This window comes from Pholcus phalangioides, unplaced genomic scaffold, assembly GCF_987345545.1.
Source record: "Pholcus phalangioides strain wild (caught in Gottingen) unplaced genomic scaffold, Ppha-v1.0 ptg000015l_1, whole genome shotgun sequence".
Lineage (NCBI taxonomy): Eukaryota > Metazoa > Arthropoda > Arachnida > Araneae > Pholcidae > Pholcus > Pholcus phalangioides.
Window position 1 is genome coordinate 16,620,016 of NW_028301608.1, and position 23,703 is coordinate 16,643,718.

Sequence of the window (23,703 nt, forward strand, 5' to 3'; positions counted from 1 at the left end):
TTATAACGGGACAAATCGAGAAGCTATCCATACTTAGATAAGACCACCATAATATTTTATGGGAAGTGTATTCTATTTTATCATAATCATAAGTTTTATTTTAGTGTTCATTAGTTTTTTGAAGATAATTGCTATTATTTTGGATTGCTATATTTTTGTTACATTTGGCATCCATATTTTTTTTGGGCATCTTTCTTCAGCAACCTAGTTGGACATTTTACCTGTTGTAGCCTTGTATTTGGGGAGCAAGATAAAAAATTCACGCTTCACATTGTCATGAAGCATTAAAACTCCAGCAGACTGCATATGCTGTGACATTCATTTCAATAATAAATTTGAAATTCATTTCTCAAAGAATGTGGAGAACTTTTTGCAAAATATGCAGTATTGTTCATTGTTCCCTTGCAGAGAAAAATTCGCCAGTAAAACACCAAAAAAGGTTACTCTCCAGAAAATTTTCAGCCAGTCATTTGGTTATGACAGCAACGATGTTGTGTTGATTTTTGGTCTAATTATTTGAATTTTTTAAAATGACTTAGTAATTATTTTAATTATTACAGTTTTTTGTTGACGGTTTAAAAACACAGTTGAGAACAAAATGTGTGAAGTTAGTTTGAATGTATTCATAAAAAAATTCAATCAGGAAAATATATTTTATTAGCTTCAAACTTAAAAAAATGAAAAAAAAAGAGAAATTAATTGGCCAAATGACTGATTAAAAAGTTAAAACAACAGTTCAGAAATGATCATCCTATCCGGCAGCATGCATCTATAACACGAGTTTATAAAAACTTGTCTCTTACTACTGTAAATGTTTCAATAACAACAAAAGCTATAAGAATAAGTGGATAAAGAGACGTGAAATCAGAAGAAAAAATTACCTAGTAACAGTTGAACAGTTCATTTTTTTTATTTTGAAAGTCATTAACTGACTGTTGGGTCTGAAAAAAATCTACTCAAAAAAGTTCAAGATGTTATTACAAAAAATATCTAAAAAATGTGTAATCTTTCAAGTAAGGAACTTTTCAAATTGGTTCTGGATATTTCTTCCTCTCTCCAAAAGGAACAGTTGTATATCAGACTTTACTTAGTGTGGTTAAAAATTTCCTGACAGGATCTTTTAGAAAAACAAAAATGTCTGCTCTCGTATATATATATAAATGTGTGCAGACCAATTTGCAAGAAGAAAAGTTAAGCCCTGTTAAGCATAGTCTTTTCCCTATAGGGAAAGGCAGTCAGTTAAAAACATCACTTGCAATTTAGAAATAAGGAGTTTGCTTAAAAAACCAGATGGCTCCAATTTTGTGATTCAGAATTACATTATTTTGTATTCACAAGATATATCCTCTTTCATTTACTGCAACAACAAATATGGATATAGTACGTTTTCTATAGTTGCTTGCAAAGTACCAAAATTTACTGAAATAAAAAAATTTAATTTCTTCAGAGAAAAGTTGGAAGAAATACAAAGCTTAGCAGGACCCTGCAACTACTTTATCACACACCAACTCCGGTCATATATCGCCATACAGCAATTTCCAACTAGTGGAGTTGGGTGGGAAATGAAGGCTCCATACATCGGTGGTCGCCCTAGGCTCAATAGGTAAAGAACTTGCTTCTCGTGTTCTATGCCCAGATTCGAACCTATGGACCTTGATGGTAACCTTCATAGTGGAAGACAAGCATCCTTACCACTGTGCCACTCAGGCAGCAGGACCGCAACTAGGGAAGGAGGGGGAAGCTGGCAGGTCTGGTGCTGGTGCCCTGGACACTGAATTGGGGGGTGAGGAATTTCATCCTTTAACCTCTCCTTCAACATTACGGGGGGGGGGGGGCACCAAAAAGTGCGCTTGCCCAGGTGATCAAGCATCTAGTTGTGGCCCTAGTGTCTAGCTCTCATGCCAAGCTCTTCCAAACGTACTTAAGCACGAAATGAATAATTATACTGAGAATACATACATTTGAAAATCATTTGTGTGAATTTTGGAAAAAAGATTTGTACTCGTCAAAAAAGAAAAAAAAAAGATGAATTTCAGAAAAAACATGTCTTATACAAATGAAAAATCGCTACCACGTATATATATATATATGCATATGAAACAAATTATTATTTTTAATCATCTTGCAGTGGGTGTCCTCCTGAAAGAGTTGAAATGTTCCATGTACTGCTGCACAGTGTCAACTGGGGTGTATATCTCATTCATGCGCCCTTGAAGGTATTGAGATGGACTTTGTACAGTGTTTCCCATAAAACCTTGAAGCAACTCTCTCATCAGGTCCCAACAGTTAACAGGAACTACACATGGTGTATATTCAACCTGGAATAATATTTATTGAATTACTTTTTTTTCATGATAAAAAAACACCAATTTTGTATAATTAACAAGGGCTAATTGAATTTACACATTTCGCTTGAGCAACAAAAATAATGCAAGTAGCATATTAATATATTATAGCAGAGGTCTTTAGCCCTTTTCTAAACGCGAGCACTGCCTGCACTCATTATTAAAAGAAGAGCACCCTTATGGCAAGTTTAACATACTATTGCATGAAATGAAGGCGATTTGAATCCTTCAATGAAATTTGTACAAGGTGTTTACTTGGGACGTTGATCAAGTGCTTGCGACCACAAAATTGGGCATGAGCATCGGGCAATCTAGGTGCACTGTGGTGCTCACGAGCAATGAGTTGAAGATGCTGTTGGAATAATATCATTTTCCCCCTTTTACTGTGTGTATGTATTCATGTTCTTTCCCCCATATACGCAACGTTTCCCTCTTTTGGGGACTTTCTTTTTTCCCTCCACTTCACCGCTGCTGTAGTATAGTTATTCTTTTTTGCTTGTATAAAATGTCGTTCGTCTGACTAGACGTGTGTTTCGTTTCTCTCTCGTCGACGTCTATTTCTTTTCCACACTCTGCCTGCCCACAGGTTATGGGCCCAGAGCATCACCCAGAGACGTATCTCTCGAGACGGTAGTGGTATCTCATTAGAAGTTCAGTTTCCATTCGTTTTATCGTGTGCATTCGCAACGATAATGGCCAGCATCAAGGACAATATTGTCAAGCTGAACAATCACAACTATTCGAACTGGAAATATAAGGTTAAACTTCTGCTACTGAAAGAGAAACTTTTCAAGAAAGTCATCGAGAACGACAGGCCGGATCCAGGTGAAGCGAATCGAAGGACCCTTGATCTATGGGAGGAAGCCGACAGCCAAGCACAAGCGTACATTGGACTAACTGTCGAGGATGATCAGCTCATTCACATCCGTGATAGTAAATCCGCGAAGGACATGTGGATCGCCCTGAAGGAGTATCACGAGAAGAGCACCCTCACCAACAAGGTTCACCTGATGAGGACAATCTGTTCCCTGAAACTAGAAGAAGGCGGAAATGTTCCAGAGCACGTCGTCCGCATGCAAGAACTTTTTCTGAAGCTGAGGGACCTCGGCGAGGAATCCTTATCGGATAAATGGAGTACCGCCATGCTACTCAGCAGCCTGCCAAGGAGCTTCGACCCGATGATCACCGCATTGGAAACACGTGCCGTTGTGAGAGTTGACGTTCGCTGTTGTCCAGCAAAAGGTCATCGCCGAATACGAAAGAAGGCAGCAACACGCGGATCCAGGCAGTATCCTCACCGAAAGAATGATGAAACTCGGATCAAGCCACATCGAGAGGAAAAACTCCATAAAGTGCTATTTTTGCAAGAAGCCCGGCCACGTCAAGAACAGATGCAGAAAATACGCAGAGTGGAAAAGGAATCATCCGGAGAAAACGTCCAGGAGCTCAAGTGAAAATAAAGTGAGCGCCGCTCAGCAAAAGGATACCTTGCTGTCACTAGGCATACGGTTGGAAAACTGGATTGTGGATTCTGGTGCCACACGCCACGTGAGTAACGATATCAATTTTTTCACGTCGTTAGATAACTCGTATAAAGATAATATTGAAGTCGCAAACGGCGAAACAGTTCATGTGCTAGGCATAGGTTCCGGGAATATGCTATTGAAAAATTTAGACGGTACTGTGACAAAAGTGTTACTTTCGAATGTGTTGTATGCTCCCGATGTCGTCAGTAATCTAATATCCGTTCGTCAGCTAACTTTGCATGATGCTTCCGTGAACTTTCATAGTGATTATTGTGAAATTCATAAAGATGGAAAGCGGATCGGTATCGCTGACTCTGTCGGAAATCTGTACAAATTACGGGTTTGTCAGTTACATAAAGTAAATACAGTGACTGGACATAAAGAAAATTGCGTACACACATGGCATCGAAAAATGGGTCATAGAGATGTAGAAACCATCAAGAAGATGCATGCTGAAGGACTTGTTCATGATTTGAAACTCATTGACTGTGGTATCAACATGTCCTGCGATACGTGCATGAAAGGGAAACTTTCGAGACTACCATTTCCCAAGAAATCCACGAGTGAGTCGAGCGCACCGCTGGATCTAATTCATACCGATGTGTGCGGCCCGATGCAAACGATCACACCAAGTGGAAAGCGGTATGTTGTCACGTTCATCGACGATTATTCGAGGTACACTCAAGTACATTTGTTGGCACAAAAATCGGACGTATGATGCTCTAAAACGGTACCTGAATCTTGTTGAAAATGAATTCGGTCGAAAAGTAAAGGTGATTCGATCCGATCGAGGAGGTGAATACCTAAACCGAAACTTGAGGAAATTCTTAGCTGATAAAGGTGTGCAAACACAGCTAACTGCGGCTTATTCTCCACAGCAGAATGGGGTAGCAGAAAGGAGGAACAGGACTTTGGTCGAGATGGCACGTTGTATGCTGATCGATGCAGGCTTACTGAAGAACTTTTGGGGTGAAGCTGTGATGACTGCCAACTACATTTTGAATCGAGTTCTAACTCGAGTAAAGGAGAAAACTCCTTACGAACTGTGGACGAACAGGAAGCCTACCATCAAGAACCTACAAGTTTTTGGATCGAAGTGTTTCATTCATGTACCAACAGAGAGGCGTCAAAAACTCGATAACACAGGGGTACAAATGATTTTCCTTGGGTACGACGAGGAGTCGAAAGCCTATCGCTGCTACAACCAATCATCGAAAAAGGTCGTAATCAGTCGAGATGTCAGGTTCTGTGTAGAACATCAAGTAAGCGACAATTTCGACGCGAGTAAAGATGATGTTCGTGAAACCGAACTTACTGGCTCCGTGGAAATAAAAACTCAGGAGGAGCGATCCAAAAACCCATCAGAGGACGATCCCAGAGGTGACGGATCCCGAATTCGTGTTTCACAAAGGTCAACTAAAGGCATCTCGCCCAAGAGATTCGAAGTGATGAGAGCAGGTGACAATCATCGCACGGGGAATTTCTGCGAGAAATTGACGAATGAAGACAGCGATGATGAGGAACGGCCAACCTACAGTCGTATTCCTGACAGAAAGCACTTAAACGACGACTTCATTGTGCATCAAGCCAGTTTGTGTCGTGGTGAAGATCTAGAAACATTAGAGGAAGCTATGGCCAGCCCCGAAGCAGAGAGATGGCGAGAGGCTTTGGATATTGAAGTAAAAGCTCATCTTCACAACAATTCATGGGAACTTTGTGATCTTCCAGCAGGAAGAAAACCTATCAAAAGTCGTTGGACTTTCAAAACAAAGAGAAAGGCCAATGGTGATATAGAAAAATACAAAGTCCGTCTCGTTGCCAAGAGATGTTCACAGAAATATGGCCTGGACTATGAAGAAACGTTTTCGCCAACAGTGAAGCACAGCTCCATTAGATTTCTGATCTCTCTAGCAGCTCAGCATGATCTGGACATAGATCAGATGGATGTGGTCACAGCATTTCTCCATCCGGAACTTGGAGAAGAGATATATATGGAACTTCCAGACACGGAACATTTTCCAAAACGACACTGTCGACTGAAGAAAGCCATTTATGGGTTAAAACAAGCCAGTAGACTATGGTATGACAACTTAAGTCAGACATTGTTGCAGTCGGGTTTAAAAAGGTCAAAAGCAGATCCGTGCATATTTTTTGAGAACTACAACGGGAAAATCATCATCGTAGCCGTTTATGTCGACGATCTTCTTATTCTTTCCAATGACAAAAACGAAAAGAACAGAATCACAAGGGAGCTGAAACAGGCGTTCCAGATGAAAGATCTAGGTGAAGCCCACTATATACTCGGAATAAGGATAATCAGAGATCGCAAAAACGGAGTGATAACTCTGGACCAACAGAGATACATCGAAGACGTCTTGAAACGATTTTCTATGGAAGAAAGCAAGCCGGTCAATACACCTATAGCCTCCGATCAAGATCTCACTAGAGACATGTCGCTGAAGAATGAAAAAGATAGCGGCCAGATGAAAAAGGTTCCATACAGAGAAGCAGTAGGATCCTTACTATATGCTTCACAAGGAACTCGTCCAGACATCAGCTACGCCGTAGGAGTGGTGAGCAGATTCGCCAACGACCCTGGTCAAGCTCATTGGTCTGCCGTGAAGCGTATCATGCGCTATCTGAAGGGAACTCTCACCAAGAAGCTCGTGTTCCAGAAAAACGAAGGGGAGTTGATTGGTTACACCGACTCTAACTGGGCTGGAGATAAAGATGACAGGAAGTCAACTACGGGCTACGTCTTCTGCAATGCCGCCGGAGCCGTCAGCTGGAATTCAAAGAAACAACAAACGGTCGCTCTTTCCACAACAGAAGCTGAGTACATGGCAATAAGCTCAGCCGTTCAAGAACTTCTCTGGCTACAGCAACTCAAGACTGAATTGCAAGGTTGTGTCAGCAAACGCATGACTTTGTACTGTGACAGCGCAAGTGCCATATCACTCGCCGGTAATCATGTTGTGTCCAGTCGCGTGAAACACATCGACATCAGGCATCATTTTGTTCGCGAGAAGATCAGTGAAGGTCATCTGGACATTCATCACATAGACTCTAAAGTCAACCCAGCCGACGGATTTACAAAAGCACTTGATATTGTGAAATTGAGAAATGTTATGTTTATTTACGGGCTCAAATGAAGTGGGGGTGTTGGAATAATATCATTTTCCCCCTTTTACTGTGTGTATGTATTCATGTTCTTTCCCCATATATGCAACGTTTCCCTCTTTTGGGGACTTTCTTTTTTCCCTCCACTTCACCGCTGCTGTAGTATAGTTATTCTTTTTTGCTTGTATAAAATGTCGTTCGTCTGACTAGACGTGTGTTTCGTTTCTCTCTCGTCGTCGTCTCTTTCTTTTCCACACTCTGCCCGCCCACAGATGCATGTATTATAGAGTTATTAGATATTTTCTTTCCTTTTGTACTGTGCACAAAACAATTTATTTCTATTATTCTCCTCAATCCCTGCATTGCCTGTGGGAGAGCAGCACTTCAAAAAAGTCCACCAAGATAAATGCTCAGAGAGACTTAAAAATGAGTTTTAGATGTTTTAAACATTTGGTAGTAACTTATTCATACTCATCTGTCTGTGGAAACTAATTTTAGACAGTTTTACAGTTAAAAATAAACAAAAAACATAACATTCAAAATATCCTTGAGAGACTGAGGAAATTATACAACTGTTTCATCCTCAAAGGGAATGAGTTAAGTTACAATGGAATATTCAGTGAAGAAAACTTGACAGACCAGATGTAGACTCTGGCTTATTTCGAACTTCCATATGTAACAAGCAATGTTTTTTGCCCCATCTGATTTCCTAATATCGAATTTTCAATACATATAAATATAATATATTGATGTCTTTTGAAAGGTGCAGCTACGCACAGATATTTTTGATGAATTCATCATTCCACTTGGAGTTCATGCATAACTGAACATGTAAAGTGCAGCAAAATTTTACAATTTTGTATCGCTTACAATTTTTTGCTTACTAAGCTATAAAAATGAAAAGAGTGTCTACATAAAGAGGGAAAATGAGTGTTCTCAACAGTACTGTAGAATGTCATATGAGGCTATAGAGTCCTAATATACAAAGGGGCCAAAGTTGACTCATTTCATTCAAAATGATGGCAGTAGTTTATATATATATAGAAAATGCAAAACATACAAATTAACTTGATATATCATTCAAAAGACAAAAGTCCATGTTCCTACATGTGTGGAACATGGACCTGTGTGCCAACACAAACATTGTTATTCTTGAAATTCTGCATGTTGAGCAAATCAAGTCTTCAGAATGTTAAAAAAAAGCATGCATTATAGAAGGATAAATCAATGTATCACCTCCACCAAGATTCCTCTTAAACTTGGCCCCATACAGACACTGCCTATTTTCACTATGAAATCTTCAAGCTCGTATCTGGGTCCTTTAGATTCAATTTTTGTGGCCTTTTTTGATGTGTAAATACCAGCCATCTTGAGCATCAGCATGTCCATTTGAGTGTCTGCCATCAGACATGTTCCTGTATCAAGCAGGGCAAAGCATGTTACCGGATGCTCTGAGTCATGGATTATGTTGACAGATCTGTTGGGATCTATTAATAAAAATAGCATTTAATTACAAATAAGGATAACGTGAACATGTAAGGTGAAATTTGGAAATAATGATTTTTTTTTCTTTAAAGCATTGTTACTTCCAGCATAAGTACTAATACCCATGAATTCGATAGGTAATGTTTGTCATGTTTACAGATAATAATAATTACATATAATAATGGGAAGGAAGCCAACATTTTAAAATTGATTAATTTTTTTTTGTTTCCATCTTCATCACATTTATTTAAATTTAATTTAGTTTTTATGGCAAAAGACAAGCAGCACACATATTACTATACATATCCCAGGTGCCCCAGGGCGACTTAAAAAATGTATTGGCACCTAAAATTTTCTATGTGCTATTACTATAAGCTGGGCAAAAGAAATACACTTGCCTCCAAAAATATTTGGTTGGCCCCTATATTTTTCCTCAATTATCAAATCTTGCATATCATGTACAAGCATAACTGATGAGTGGTTGAATTAAAGTGATATTTCCATATAATTTTTGCCATATTTATCAAACTTGCAAACATCATTTGAAGATTATAAATAATTGCTGGTAAAAGTGATAAATATATCATGAAATTTATCAGACATCCCAGATGATTGATAATAATTGCACAATTACGAATAATTACCTAGCTATTAAAATTACATCCTAACCAAATGGTGACCCAGTCTATATTCCAAAGAATTTCTAACTGAAAGGTTACCGCTGTATTACAATTACAGTAGTATATGGGAGAGACTAGAAACTTGGCACATTATTTTTTATTTTCTTTTTTTTCTCAGTCAAAATTTTTACTGTAAAATTTCCCTAAATTCATTTTTAGTATCTATATATAATACATGAAACATCATATAAATTTCAAACTGCCTTTCTTTCTTACTGTAATCATGGAATATGGATTTTTGAAAAGGCAAAAATGTTCCAAGGTATTAAGACCCCTTGTACCTTGGAACATTTGAAGCATGCACTGTTGTACCTTGAAACAGGGTAAAATTATAAAGATAAAAAAACAAATATTACTGAAAAACAATATGAGTAGTTTTCAATATAAATCATATATTGGAATAAAAAATTTCAAAATAATGGCACAAATATGATTAGTCTATAAGGTTGAGAACAAACTCAAACGAACGACGGTCTTCGAACCCGAAAAAACAATTTGTAACAAATATGATTATTAATATACAAAATTAACAATAATGGAGGTAGGAACGTATTTATATAGATAAATGCATAATTATTCTACATTATACTTTGAAGAGAGGAAAATGGAATGTTTTTACATCTTTCGTTCTGTCAGTTCCCTTGATGTGATTGCAGTAGAGATGCAATATTTGTGATGTTAACATCTGCCACTGATGAACAATAAAATGTTTTCTCACCTCTCTTCCTACATAAATTCATGAGGTAAAAGTTTTGATGGAAGCATTCCCACACTGTTAACTTTGGTTTTTTTTTCCCAACAAATTTGACCAGGAAATAAGTGAATGATTATGAACAGATTACGAAGGAGAAATGAATGCAGCTGAAGTTCTTATGGGAAAGTATAAAACTGAAATTTAAGACATAAATAGCATTTAAAAGCAAAACAAGAAGAGTTCAAAATTAGTGTAAGTTGAGTACTTCCAGGTAAATTACAAAAATTACCACTTTTATATCGTTCTGAAGTTCACAATCTTTGTTTCAAGGAACACAATGCTTCACCATTCATGAAAGATACTAATAACTAAATTTGCAGTGCTTGGTATGATTGAGCATTTGGTATGGTTCATCAGGTGATTGCATAGATTATACATACTAAATACAATTAACTTGCAATGTTGAAAAGAAACACGGGTAAAACAAGGGCACAATTTTTTTTACTACAATGTGACAATGGCAAAATCTGTGTCAAGATACAGACAAAGAGATGAAAACACATTCAGTTTTGAGCTGATGTATTTCTAATCTCTTGCACTCGAAAAACACCAGCTCATATGCAATTTTATTAAAACTATTTCAAGTGTATCAAGGTACAACAGTTTCAGTTACACTATTTGAAATTTAAAAAAAAAATTGATCTAATCAACTTTAATCTATGAAGTTACTTTTTGAAAGTTAAAAATTTCTCCTGATATCACTTAAGGCCCGTTTACACGACGCAAGCGCTTTAGTTGGTAACTTAATTTTTAGTTGCCAAGTACGATACAATGTATGCACACGATAAGGGCCATTTACACGGCTTTAGTTGGCAAGTGCGCAAGTGCACAAGTGATTTAGTGGTAAGAGAGATAAGAACGGTTCTATTTTTTCCGGTTAAGTAGACGTATGTGCATGCGCCAGTGGGCGTGACCTGCTGCGCTGGAGGGGTCATTTTGCTCTCTCACGGAGGGGTTTATTTTGATCTCAAGTGTGAAGCTGTTCATACTCCGTCGTCTCCTGACGTTTCGCTAGAATTCCGCGGAAATATTGGATGGTGAGGTGGCCAGAGGACACAACCTTCAAGTTTGTTGAAAAATATCTTCGCCATAAATGTTTGTTGAACTATAGAAATGAAAATTACCTTAACAAACAAGCTAAAAATTATTCGATGTTGGAAAAAGCTATGGAATATTCTGTCGACATGATGTCAGGAGTTGAAAAAAATTGAAGATTCAAAAATATATATCAGGTGGGGAGGATTTATAAATTAAAAACTGGAAGGGGGCTTTCGAATATTTCTCTCGTCCAGAACGAATTTTCTGCCATCTGTTGTAAAAATACATGATCAAATATTTAACATAAAGATGTCATCTCTATAGATTAAATTAAAAAATGATAATGATTTCGAAAATTTGGAAATAATTTTTGTTTAATGAATTTTTATTATTTAATTTTTAACCCTTAGAATTTCCTACGAATGCCAAGAATCTTCTCCTGTATTTTCGGCTTACATAATTCATAATTTATCTCTTCAACTTCGATTAAAATATCATATAATCGATATTTAAAACTTGGAGGAGAAATAGAGAAATCTTATATTTCTTCTCGATGACTTACATAAGTTTATAATATGTTGTGTATTCTTTTTACCCCTGTGGCGTCATCTCTCGCCCCCCCCCCCTTATGTGGGTGGCAGAGGCGAAAAAAGGGGACAAGCGAACTGTTTCCCTTGTGTGACCTACTTCTTGCTCAGTGTGTTGCTCTCGCGCAAGTGAGAAAAAAGTTTCCCCTTTTTTATTGAATAAATTTATATTCTTTAAAAAAAATATCATATAATGTGGCTCTGATCACAGTATTCGTAAGTTCTACCTGATCATCTTCATCCATCGTTACGAAAGCTATGAGCTTTAAAAAAAGCACCTCTCTGAATGCCAGATAAATAAAAAATTATTACTATTATACTCCTGCGTGTTGTGCGTCTGTCTCTCTCCGTGGATTTGAGTAGACTGAAGCGCGCATTCGCTAACTGCGCTCACCTCCGTAACAATTATCCAATGAGCGCCTACTTGCCATTCATCGTGTGGACAGTTTCAAGAAGAATCGGTAAGTTAAAATTAAGTTGCCCACTAAAGCACTTGTCTCGTGTAAACAGGCCTTTACCTCTGACTTATCAGTATAACCCCCCCCCCCCCCCACTAAGAGTGAATCCTGTGTATGTCTGTCTTTGATATTTGTCTACATATTAGCACACTAATATTTCTTTTATGATTCTTTTCAAATAGAACAATTTTAAATTGAACATTTTGTTTTTTTCTCTCTCTCTATTTATTCTCTAAATTTCTCTTCAAACTAAGGATCTGTATGTGTAATTTTTTTAAATTTGAATAAATTTGAAAATATATATATATATATATATATATATATGTATGTATGTATAAATGAAAATGCAAAGAAAGTATATTTGTATAATGTACAAAACATTTCAATATATGAAGGGCTTCCAGCAAGAAGGGGTGGGTTCCATTTCGGCACTTTTAACCCGCCTTTCTTGTTAAAAAAATATATTCCCTTTGTTTGGTGCACTAGACGAAGGCAACTCCAGCAGTTAGCTCCTGTGTTTCTTAATAGATAGAGTTAACAGCATTGTAGCATTGGGGGGAGCAAAAATGTGGCCAAGAAAAGGGGGCTGACTCTTTCTTGGCCCAATGGAAGGAAAACGGAGCTAACTCGTTCTTGCTGTAAGCCCTTCATATTTCATATATTTTATTTTCCAAAATTATAAATGAATATGAACTTACTCAATCCCACGTGTGGGGCAGAATAATATGTCTCACAATCTACACAGAAAGTTCCCGCTTTTACAGCCCCAAGTGTTTCTAAGCGCTTTTGCAACACATCAGCAGCTTGAGAACCAGTTTTGCCTTCAGGTATCGGAAAAGGATGTAAGCTGTGAAAAATAAAACAAATCCAATAAGCAAATATAAAAATACAAATTTGTGAGTATAATTCACCAATGATTTTAGTAATTCTATGGTGGCACAGTAACCAGCACAACACACATTTCAGTACTCAGTATCTTTAATTGAAAACCACTATTGAAAATGTAACTAACATTAGAACCACTGTTGATTAGACTAAGGGGCACCATAGGTGGAAGATTTCAGTAACCCCTCATTATATTGTACATATCGAGAGACACAACAATCTACTTAACCACACACCAACTCCAGCCATATCACTATACTGCAATTTACAACTGTTAGCGAGTTGGGTTGGAAATAAAGGCACCATCTATCTGCGTTTGCCCCAAGCTTGCTAGTAAAAATATCTTGTTATCAATATTCTTTCCTCAGATCGAACCTGGGACCCAATGGCAACTTTCACGGTGATAGATGAGCAACTTACCACCATGCCAATGAGACACTGTTAGGAGACAAAAAGTGTGATATAACTGCCATTTTAATCTACGTTCTAATCATTCAGTTATCAGAAACCCAATAGTTATAAGAGCAGCAAATCTGAAAAATGAGTGATAAATAAAATTAGCCTAATATGAGAAAGGCAGAAAAATTCATACAGCCATAAATCCACTTCTGCCTAGAAAGCATGAGACTAGGTCAATGAATGATCAAAAGAGTGACCTAGACAAATGTGAGCATCAGGGTGATCAAAAAAGTGACCTAGACCAATGGTTCTCAATCTTAGGAAGCCCAAAAAGCCTAGTAAATTTCTTTTTTTTTTGTGAGCGGAAGGCCTGGTCATGCACACAACTAATGAAAAATTAAACAGTTGGTCATTCATGGTCTGGTTTGATTGATGACAGGGCCCAGCGGTTGAGAAAGACTGGCCTAGACAATATGTGAACCTGGGAGTGATCAAAAGAAGGGAGTAATCAAAAGAGTGACCTAAACAAAGTGTGAACATGGGGAATAATCAATAGAGTGATCTAGGCATTGGGGGATAAGGTCAGGGAAAGACCAAAAGAGTGACCTAGATGTGCAAGCATGTGGGTGACCAAAACAGTGTGCAAGTGCATGAATGAACAAAGGAACCTAGACGTCAGGAATCAGGTGAGTGATCTAGAAGGTGTGTAAGCATGTGAGTGATCAAAAGAATGACTTTTGCAAAGCATATTTACAAGGGGCGGAGGCTAAGCAAGTTATAGCCCAGAGTGGCAATCTCGAGAAATAAATGGGCGAAGAAATTAAAAAATAAGCGAAGAAGAGTAACAAACTTTGTGTCTCACAGGTGGCGAAACCATAAATCTGCCTCTGGATCGTGTGTGGTACCACTATTCTGTGAGTATCCCCCCTTCGCCAAAGCTGGTTGAAAGTATATTTTTGATCCAGCTTTGCTCCAGACCATTTAATTTGGAATAATTCCCAATATACGGTACCTGTTTTGTTGCCAAATTTTTCTATGTGCCAAAAAGCGATATGTCATCAGCATAATTCTTCTAGGTCCTAAAACATAGATGGCGACACTGCATCTGATTTTCTTTTCCAGCTTATTGTTGCCATTTCATTTTGCTTATTGCTTATCCATTTTGCTTATTGCTTATACATTTTGCTTATTGCTTATCCATTTTGCTCGAAGTTGGTCTTGCCTTTTCCGCACCTTTTCTCACGCTATTTCCTGCTTTATTCCCAGCATTATGGCTGATCGTGTAGATTTAATGTATCTGCACCTGCTACAATTTGAAGGGCTGAGAAGCGTTATAAACTTCTGTATGAAGATGGCCCTGATAGCCAACAATTACGAATGCCCAACCTGCCATTTACCAATGAAGTTGGTGATGCGAAAACATGTGAGCAACGGTTTTTGGTTGGTCCTGCCAAGTCAGAAGCTCCCATACAGTGTAAAGGTCTATCTGTGAAGGCACGTGGTTTGAGAAAAGCCGGCTCGCACTCATAGACATTTTGGAGATAACTTGTGATAGATTACTTGTGGGTGAAATGAACAAGGAATGCTTGGATTGCTGACGAACTGCAAATGTCGAAGAATACAGTGACTGTAACAATAGTCAAGAACCTTTGGGGAATTTGCCAAACCTGCCTCTATCTCTTATTTTTGAAACATGTTTATATAGTTGCAATTGTGTAATTTTTAATAAAATTTGTTATGTTTTCTTACCTTTTATAACTGTGCACAGTTGGTTAAATTAGTCTGTGATATTTTCATTGCTCACAGTCCGGAAAAATGTGCGATCCTCAAGTGGAGTCTCGGCTCGTGACCTTCGCTCGCTCCCATCAAGGTCAATGACGTCACTGGTCGAGTAATTCAAGATTGTACAACTTCAGTCGCCTGACTGTATTGATGAGTCAACGGACTTGCATGGGGATTGGTATGAATTTGAGAAATAATTTTGTGATAATTCTGTTAATTGTAACCTACTTAGTTGTTAAAAGTATTAATAAATTTACTTATGTTAAAATCTAGAAATTCTCTTAAAATCATTTGTCTCTCTCTTACTGTGTATCGATTGCACCGATTTCGCCAGATTAGAATCCTGGGTAATTATGCTGGGTTGTCGCATGACTGACTGGTTGAATTTCTGCTGCGAAGTGCGTATGGAAGCATTAGTTAATGAAAACGTTGTTCTTGGTGGCCCTGACACAATAGTCGAGCTCGACTGAAGCAAATTCTCAAAAAGAAAGTACAACCGTGGTAAACACGTACATGAAGGGTGACTGGGTTTTTGGTAGGGTAGAGTGAGAGACTAACAAATGCTTTGTTGAAGTGGTTCCAAACCGAGGGGAAAAATTGTACTATTGAACATGCTAAAAATATATTTGCTACCGGAAACGATTGTGATATCTGAGTGCTGGAAGTCGTATGCCCGTCTTGAAGATGAAGGTTTCCTCACTTCACTGCGACTGTGAATCACAGCATAACTTTCAAAGATCTGGAAACTGGTTCTCATACAAATTCCATAGAAGGATTGTGGCATGTAATCAAGAGTTCATAACATGGTGGTGAGTTCATGTGGCGTCGCCTTCACAAGACAAAAAGCAATCACTTTTTCATAGTTTTATAAAAACAACTGCTATTGTTTACCCCTTATGCCATAAGGATGATTCCCACTCGATGTCTAAAAAAAGCCTAATGATAACAATAAGAATGTGATAAACACTCATTGAAAAATTTACATGGTTTTGTCTATTTTCCATGATTTTTAGTAAAAATTTTCTTTTCAGCATCAGAAAGGTTTTTTTTGTACTTCCATGTGTTTTTAATAGTTTTTGGGTGTTTGGGCAGCAACCCTAGCACATGGCGCTTTGCCATAGTGTTTGTGGTGGTCCCAGGTCGATATTTTCGGGTCGGGGGGGGGGGGGTACGCGCCATACAAAGTACGGCCTATAGGTGTTTATTAAATAAAAATTATTATTACTATATTCCATAAATATAATTTTTTATTTCCACATGTATTTAATAGTTTTCGGGTATTTGGGCAGTAACCCTGGCGCTAATTTCACCACCTTGCTCTTAAATGAATCTCTTATTCCCTACAGTCTAGGAAGGTTCGAGGCTATTACTTGGGAAATTCTTCCCTTTTCTGCTTCTATCTCCAGCATGGTCCAACCCCTTGGGGTATAGACCACGACTGGACTCACAGTAACCTTGGTGCAAAAGCGAGGTTGGAGATTGAAAAAGTCGCAAAATCATCACAAAACGAATACTCTATATGAAAATATGCTTGCATTTTCATTTGTGCTAGAAGTTTCACATATTTCTATTTATCGGAAAAGAATGCATATTTGACTTTTTTTCATGCAATAGACGACCTTACTTTTTGCTTAATAATCAGCTAGTTCTTTTTGATTTTAATTAAATCTAGCTCCTGGGAAATAGAAGAAAAACCGAAGTTTTCAAATATATGGGAGCCAACTGGTGGAACAGCATGATATTTTTCATTATTTGAATGGGTTTTTATTATTGTTTTCTATGATGACGATTTTTTTTTTTCGGCGTCCATAGTGTCTAACGGCCTTGGCGACTTTTGGTCGGGTCGTCGGACATGTTTGGCGCAGGAAAAAAAGACGCCAAAACTCGCCAATCTCTGGATTTTATATATATATTAATTTTTATTCGGCAATTGAGCTATAAGAAAGAGGGTAACCCCCTCTCTTACCGTATATTGGGAATTTACCCTAATTTGTTTCCTCGATCGCTTTATATAGCATAGCGTTCGAATGCATTGCACTCATCAACATAAACAAGGTTTTAACCGATGATTTAATTCATGTCAAATAAACAAAACGCTTCAAAACAACTGACCTGACTACACCCATCTGTGAATCATTCGCAAAAACTACGGGAAAACGAAACTAACAGATATTTTCGGCCATAAAACTTCTAATATTTCGCTTCAACAGCCAAAAATTCACAGGGAAATACCTGCGACGCTCGTGACGGCTTTGACTTCTTAAGCAGAAAACAAACAAATATTGTATCTGAATTAATATTTAAAAAAAAAAAAAGACATATTGAAACAATTTGGATATAAAAATATCATTAGTATTCTTATACTGGAATCTTCAAGTAGAACATTCACTTTTAAAGGCAAACAACTGTTTTCGTACTGTACGTATTGTACTTCTTAGTACTTGAAGCTTTTGAGAAGTCACAACCGTCCTGATTACACCAAGACGCTAGACTGTTTTGTAAACAAAGCGCGGAAAAAGTTGCTGCCACGAGGGCAAGTCCTTCATTGGTATTGGATCAATTTTTGCGTGTAGGTTTAATCCACGTAGCTATATGGCGTTTTCAATTGTGTAGTCTATGTTAAAACTTCACATTTTATCTTTAAATGGCCTGGGGGGCCTCATGAAAAATTAGATCGCCCGGGGGGGGGGGAATTCTTGATTAAAATTAGGGTCACAACCAGGGTGTACCCAGGAATGGTGCTAAGTTTTCTTTTTTGTTCGATCAAAAATTCTAGTTTATGGTGCCCAAAATACTTGCCCCGGGCGATAGATTAAATTTTTGTTTTTTATAGTAATTGTAGGTCACGAGCATTTATATAACGGAAGAAGGATCGCAAAATTTGAAAAGCCCCCAAGTGGCAAAGCCATGAATTTGCCTCTTGGTGCAGCCCTACCTAATACTGATATTAGTGTTGCAATTAATCCCCCCTCCCCACACGAGGGGGAAGCACCCACACCAATTCGTGGAACGAATCTGAGCAACTCCACAATTGATTCAGGAACTAAATTTCCTATGTAAGCTTACAAACCTACCTACAAATCTAAAACACTCCTGACCCTCCTTCCCATCCACCCAAAATTGAGATCCCAAAAACACGGACTCCACACATGCAGGCCTAATGTATCTCAAGGGGGATGATGGCTCATGAATGGTAAATAAACAGTTAATTAAAACCACATGAGCATTGCACTTTCGCTTCCTTTTTAAACTTTCTGACTTTGCCGCAACATCAAAAAACTTCACGTCTCCACCGGGAGACGTGATGACTTTTCTTATCTATCTCTCTCTAAACCTGAATCTATCCAAAATAAATCCACTCGCTTTACTCATAACTTCTGATCCCCTTTTAGTTTTTCAATCTTAAACATGAACTAAATCTCCACCCACTCATTACTCAGACTTACCTCTCAATTAGCCATGCTTTATAAGATTAATTAATAAATTATTATAAGATTATCATGGTCATCTAAATTTTGATACATCCTCAAAATCCTGATATTCTGACTAAGCCTTTCTATTTCTCCAATAGACTTGGTCACTCCAAAAAATTAAAACCTACTTTTGCCTGTACGGACTGTTTTATATACAGCTTCTTTCCTAGCACCATAGTTGAATGGAACAAACTTCCTTAAGCTATTTAATTCCCCTACGATCACTTATTTCTTGTTCAATGTTACCAAATAACTATGTGTAAATCAACAGTGTCCTCTTCCTATAGGCCTGCAGGCCAACAATACTACATAAATAAATAAAAGAGAAGGGAGGGTGCATTGTGCTATGACTAATTTTTATTCCCAAGGAACATCTACACAAAGTATGAAGTAGTCAATTACTGTATCTACTCGTGCATAGGACAACGTTTTCATTCAACTTTCGCTGCTTGAAAAACCTAAGTTGTCCTATATGCGCGAGTGAATATCTAAACAAAAATGACACTAAAATAAAATAAATGAAAAATGGGATAAATTTTATAAATAACTCCAGAACTAATGATAATTTTGACTGATTGAAAATGATAATTTGGGATTTATTGAATATTCAATATTGATGAAAAAATTAAAGTCAGAATCAGGGAGTAAAATAATTCAACATTAATCAATAAAAAATGGGAAGTTGTGATGAATAAAATAATCTGAAATTAATAAGCGAGAGCAAAATAGTTCCAGAATTAATGAAAATGCAGAATTGATGAAAGACATAGTTTCTAAATTTATTAAAATTTTCAATACTTTTTGACGTCCCTGTTTTATTCAGGGCCCTGGACTAGACATTGATCTCAAAAGTGGGGTGTTATAGCTGGAGGTCTTCATGGGTGCGAGCACCTACAGTACTTTAAACAACATTCTAAACACCTTGCCCCCAGAATTTATTTAGAAATCCCCTATACCAGGAGTTCTTAAACTGTGTGCCTCCAACCTTTGTCAGGGTCACCGCTCCATTGTGCCCCCGACAAAAGTTTTCCAAAAATATTGGTTGTTAAACAGCTCTGGGAAGTCTGCGGACCTCACGGATAAGCATTGAATAGGGGGAAAGGGGCTCTGCGGGTGGAAAAAGTTTAAGAACCCCCTGCCCTATACAATAATACCCAAATCAGTGTTAGCCAATACGCATCTGGATTTGTGATTCACACATCAAAAGTTAATATTACTCCCCCACCAAATTCACTGAGGAGTAAAAATACTCCTTCAAATTTTAGGTAAATGTTTTAAAACTATCCCTTAAAATTTTGGGGAGGAGTGAAAAATTAATCTTCAAAATTATTTTTTCAGATAATACTGACACCTGAACTTGCATCGTCTCGTCCTAAAAATCGTATTGTTATCTGCGAATGAATAAAATAAAGACTTGAAGTATGAAATCTAGTTTATATTTTATTTATTCTCTAAAACCAGACCTTGTCTTATATGAAAAAGTAGCTGTTACCTGCGGCTTCGCTCGTGTCAATTTGGTAATCTAAAAATTGTTTGACAATGTTCCTTCTAATAGCATTTGAATACCTCATGACCTCCTTGAGGGTTGGATTTCCAGAAATCCCATCATGGCGAGTCTCTATATTACAAAATATAATATTGAATGAATTTCATATTTACAGCTTCCAGTGCTTTGAGTTCAGCGATGATTGCCCCATATAACTTTTGAATTCCCCCCCCCCTAAGTATGACCCCCCTTACAGTATGAATTTTGAAAAAAACTCCAGCTCCAGAGCAGTTTCGACTCGCGTGATTTGTCTATATAACATTTGGACCACCTTAGGGGGGTCAAATTTTGGAAAGTCCCTTCTTAGCGAGTCTTTACGTCATGAAATAAAACTATTAAAATTTCATAATTATAGCTTCAGCGGTTTCGGCTCAATATGATTTCTCTATATAATTTTTGAACACCCCTCCCCCCCAATGGGTCGAATTTTCGGAAAACCCGTCTAAGAAGGGGCCAGTCTTTACATCACGAAGTAAAACTACTGACCAAATTTCAATAATATAGCCCCAGAGAGAGCCGTTTTGGCTCGGCGATGATGAATCAGTCAATTAGGACATGTTATTTTGTATGCATAGATTTTCTAGATTTTCATCAATTCTGGGATATTCTTTCATACAGAATTTTTATTAAAATTGTGGATTTCTCTCTCTCTCTCTCGTTAATTCTGGATTTTTATTAGTGAGTAGATATTTTTCAGTGTTTCTGTATATTCTGCTATAATACATGAGTCTTTGGATTCCCCCCTCCAAAAATATATATAAAATCAGATGATGTATAAAATATATAAAAAATGTTCATGTCTATAATTTTTATGTTTTTTGTTACATTTATATAAAAAAAATTTCAGCAAATTTTAATTTTTCTTTTCTTCTTCTTATAGATTGTCGAAACTCATGTGAACAAACCTCCAATGACTGTGAGGTTTTGAAATTCAGTTCATCCTGGGGGGCAAAAAAAAGATGTGCAAAAACGAGAGTAGTATATTGAAAGTATTAACTCAAATCTCATTCCTGTAACAAAAGCAACTATTTTTTTAATTGACTGTGAATTAATATATATATTTTTTGTAGCAGTCAGCGGAAGAAAAAATAAATGTGATATGGAGCCAAAATATCTTCTACCTCACGAATACCTGAAAAATCAAGACATGCCTGATATCGAAATTGGAGCACATAAATGTGAAGTATATCATGAATACGCCAGTGAGTTCAAGTTTCCATCATCTGGGAGTGATAAAATGAATAGTGAGTTGCCAAGAAATGACACTGATGATACTCATGGGTATGAAATCGGTGATAGGTCGTTTTTGCAGTCACGCAGTGTCAGCGAAATAAATGAACATGATGTTGGCTACGCATTTCATCCCTCTCATAAATATCTAGAACATCGTGAGATGCAAGATATTAATGTTGATAAACATAAGTTTGCAATGAACACTGAATTATATTTACAGTCTATTCAATCTCATGACAGCAATGACCAAAGTTTATTTGAATTTAAGAATAATATTATGCCCTTCTATGAAGGTTTGACAAATCTTAAGAAAAAGAAAACCGTCGTAAAATTATATAAATGTCAGGTGTGTGACAAATCATTTTCACACTGTTCATTACTTAAAATGCACGTCCGGACACATACTGGTGAAAAGCCATACACGTGTGAAATATGTCCAAGGTCATTTGCTCATAAAAGTCACCTTTCAGATCATCGCAGAATCCATACTGGTGAAAGACCGTTTGAGTGTGGAATGTGTTCGATGTCATTTGCTAGAAGACACCATCTCTTGAGACATGAACGTGCACACTCGAAAGAAAAAGTGTATGCCTGCAAGACATGTTCTATTATCTATCCAGATTTAATTTCTCTTCAGAATCACAATTCTATGAATCACAAAAAGCAACATCTTTGCAAATTTTGTGACAGACCTTTCTCTCACTCCAGTCATTTACGGGACCATCTCAAAACTCATACTGGGGAAAAGCCATTTCATTGTGACATGTGTGGGATGAGGTTTGCTAGAAAATATCACGTTCTGAGACATTTGAAAGGCCATCAGAAGGATAAATGAGGTGGGGATCAAATAAATAGCAGAGCATTGATCAACATGTGATTCATTGGTACTTGTCAGTTATCGGGACAGCCAATGATTTAGAGAGTGTTTTATAGTAGCCTAGAGTTTCTATTCATGCTTGTGATGCAAACAGCGAATTTTTTTTAACCATCAGAACAATCCAACATAATGATTGTAATCGGTTATTTATTGCCAAATGACGATTGTCAGGATAAAATACTGCAGTCGATGCTCGTTATAACACATCCATTGTTCCATTAAAAAAAAGATGTATTTGGGGGGTCATTGATTGTATCGAAAGGAAAACATAGGATAATTGTTGTGTAAAAACACTTACTGTACCAGTTGTTGGTCACTATAAGGTGGAGCTGTTATAGCGTACATAGACTGTAGTACTCTGTCATTTTATATGTGATATGCAATTATCAATTATTGACGTTTATTTCTGACTCACTTTTGTAGTTTAAATTATTTATTTGTTCATATGATTTGTAACTTTAATTACGCATGAAGAATATTAGGCTTCCATGACCTATGTTTGTACTGAGATGGAAGGTTTCTCTCTTGGTTTGGGTTGTTTGGCCATTGTGAATGAGCTCAAGCTCTCTAAAATAAGTTCTACTTATTGAATATTGTACCATTTATTGTGGGTGACATGAACTTAGCTGAGAAATTGTCTTTCATGCATATTATAACCATAATTTTTTGGCAGAAATTACCAATGGATGCAAAATTAACATTAAGAAAATAACCGCTGTCACAAAATTAATTGAATAAATAAATGCTCAATTTTTTTGTTACTTTCTGGAAAAAACACATTTAAAAAGCTGAAAAATATTCTTTTGTTGATTTATCGTTTTATTAATTGTTTTCACTCACTTATTTGTTAGTACTTAATTGATCTGAATGATAGATTAGAGCACAGTATTTCTCAAAATAATCAATATCACTCGCGCTGGGGAATATCATATGGGATCACTTAGGAGCAGTGTTTGCCAATACACATTAGTCAATTTTGCTCCTTCAAATTTTGTTGAGGATTGGAAATACTCTTCAATTAATCCTCCTAAGTTTTAAGTTTTCTGTTTTTTTTTGATAGAGTTATGTCCCACTAATAAAAAAAATACTCCTTTTTTTACAAAAAATATTCATGAATTGGAAGAGGAGTGAAATTACTCGTCGAAATAATTTTTTCAGAAAAAACTGCTCAGGAGGGAGAGAGGACAATGATGAAATTAATTTCTGAGCGGATGGGGGGGGGGGCGATGAACAAAAAGGTTGGGAACCTAAATGTTTTGTTAGCATTTATAAGAAAAAAAATGCTGTGATGTTTCCAGTGTTGTCAAACTGGTTTATATGATTTCAAAAAACAATTCAAGCAGTACATGCCTGTGTGAAATGGCTGACTTTGTGCCAAATAAACCAACGGAAAAGAAGAATTATGTGCCTCTTTTCTTCCCCCCCCCCCCATCAATTACAGTAAAGATATCATTCACTTTAATAGATCTCAATGTGTTTTTGTTGTAAAACAATTTTAATGAGTTGATAGCTCTT

General features: G+C 37.0%; 2 protein-coding genes across 4 annotated transcripts; one reads left to right on the forward strand and one right to left on the reverse strand.

Moving 5' to 3' along the window:
* Window positions 1-634: 634 nt before the first annotated feature.
* Window positions 635-17,332, reverse strand: MED20 (Mediator complex subunit 20). The gene is made up of 4 exons (XM_089243046.1): window positions 17,172-17,332; window positions 12,692-12,840; window positions 8,228-8,478; window positions 635-2,318 (listed from the first exon to the last, which is right to left on the reverse strand). Exons 1-4 carry the CDS (start codon window positions 17,183-17,185, stop codon window positions 2,118-2,120), a joined length of 615 nt encoding a protein of 204 aa, XP_089099172.1. The 5' UTR covers window positions 17,186-17,332; the 3' UTR covers window positions 635-2,117.
* A 202-nt stretch (window positions 17,333-17,534) lies between these two features.
* LOC149075562 (uncharacterized) lies at window positions 17,535-22,949 on the forward strand. 3 transcript variants are annotated; one of them, XM_089243050.1, is made up of 2 exons: window positions 17,535-17,628; window positions 20,959-22,949. In XM_089243050.1, the coding sequence occupies exon 2, from the start codon at window positions 21,178-21,180 to the stop codon at window positions 22,144-22,146; it is 969 nt and encodes a 322-aa protein (XP_089099176.1). In that variant the 5' UTR covers window positions 17,535-17,628; window positions 20,959-21,177; the 3' UTR covers window positions 22,147-22,949. The 3 variants fall into 3 exon arrangements, with proteins under 3 accessions (XP_089099176.1, XP_089099177.1, XP_089099178.1); XM_089243051.1 differs by lacking the exon at window positions 17,535-17,628 and adding an exon at window positions 19,863-19,951; XM_089243052.1 differs by lacking the exon at window positions 17,535-17,628 and having other exon boundaries at window positions 20,959-21,067; window positions 21,149-22,292.
* The last annotated feature ends 754 nt before the right edge of the window (window positions 22,950-23,703 follow it).

Coding starts and splice junctions, on each gene's coding strand:
- MED20 (XM_089243046.1), bottom strand. Junction 8,479..12,691: donor TGCCCCACACGTGGGATTGA/GTAAGTTCATAT, acceptor TTTTATTAATAG/ATCCCAACAGATCTGTCAAC. Junction 2,319..8,227: donor TAAGAGGAATCTTGGTGGAG/GTGATACATTGA, acceptor ATATTATTCCAG/GTTGAATATACACCATGTGT.
- LOC149075562 (XM_089243050.1), top strand. CDS start 21,178: ATGGAGCCAAAATATCTTCTACCTCACGAATACCTGAAAAATCAAGAC.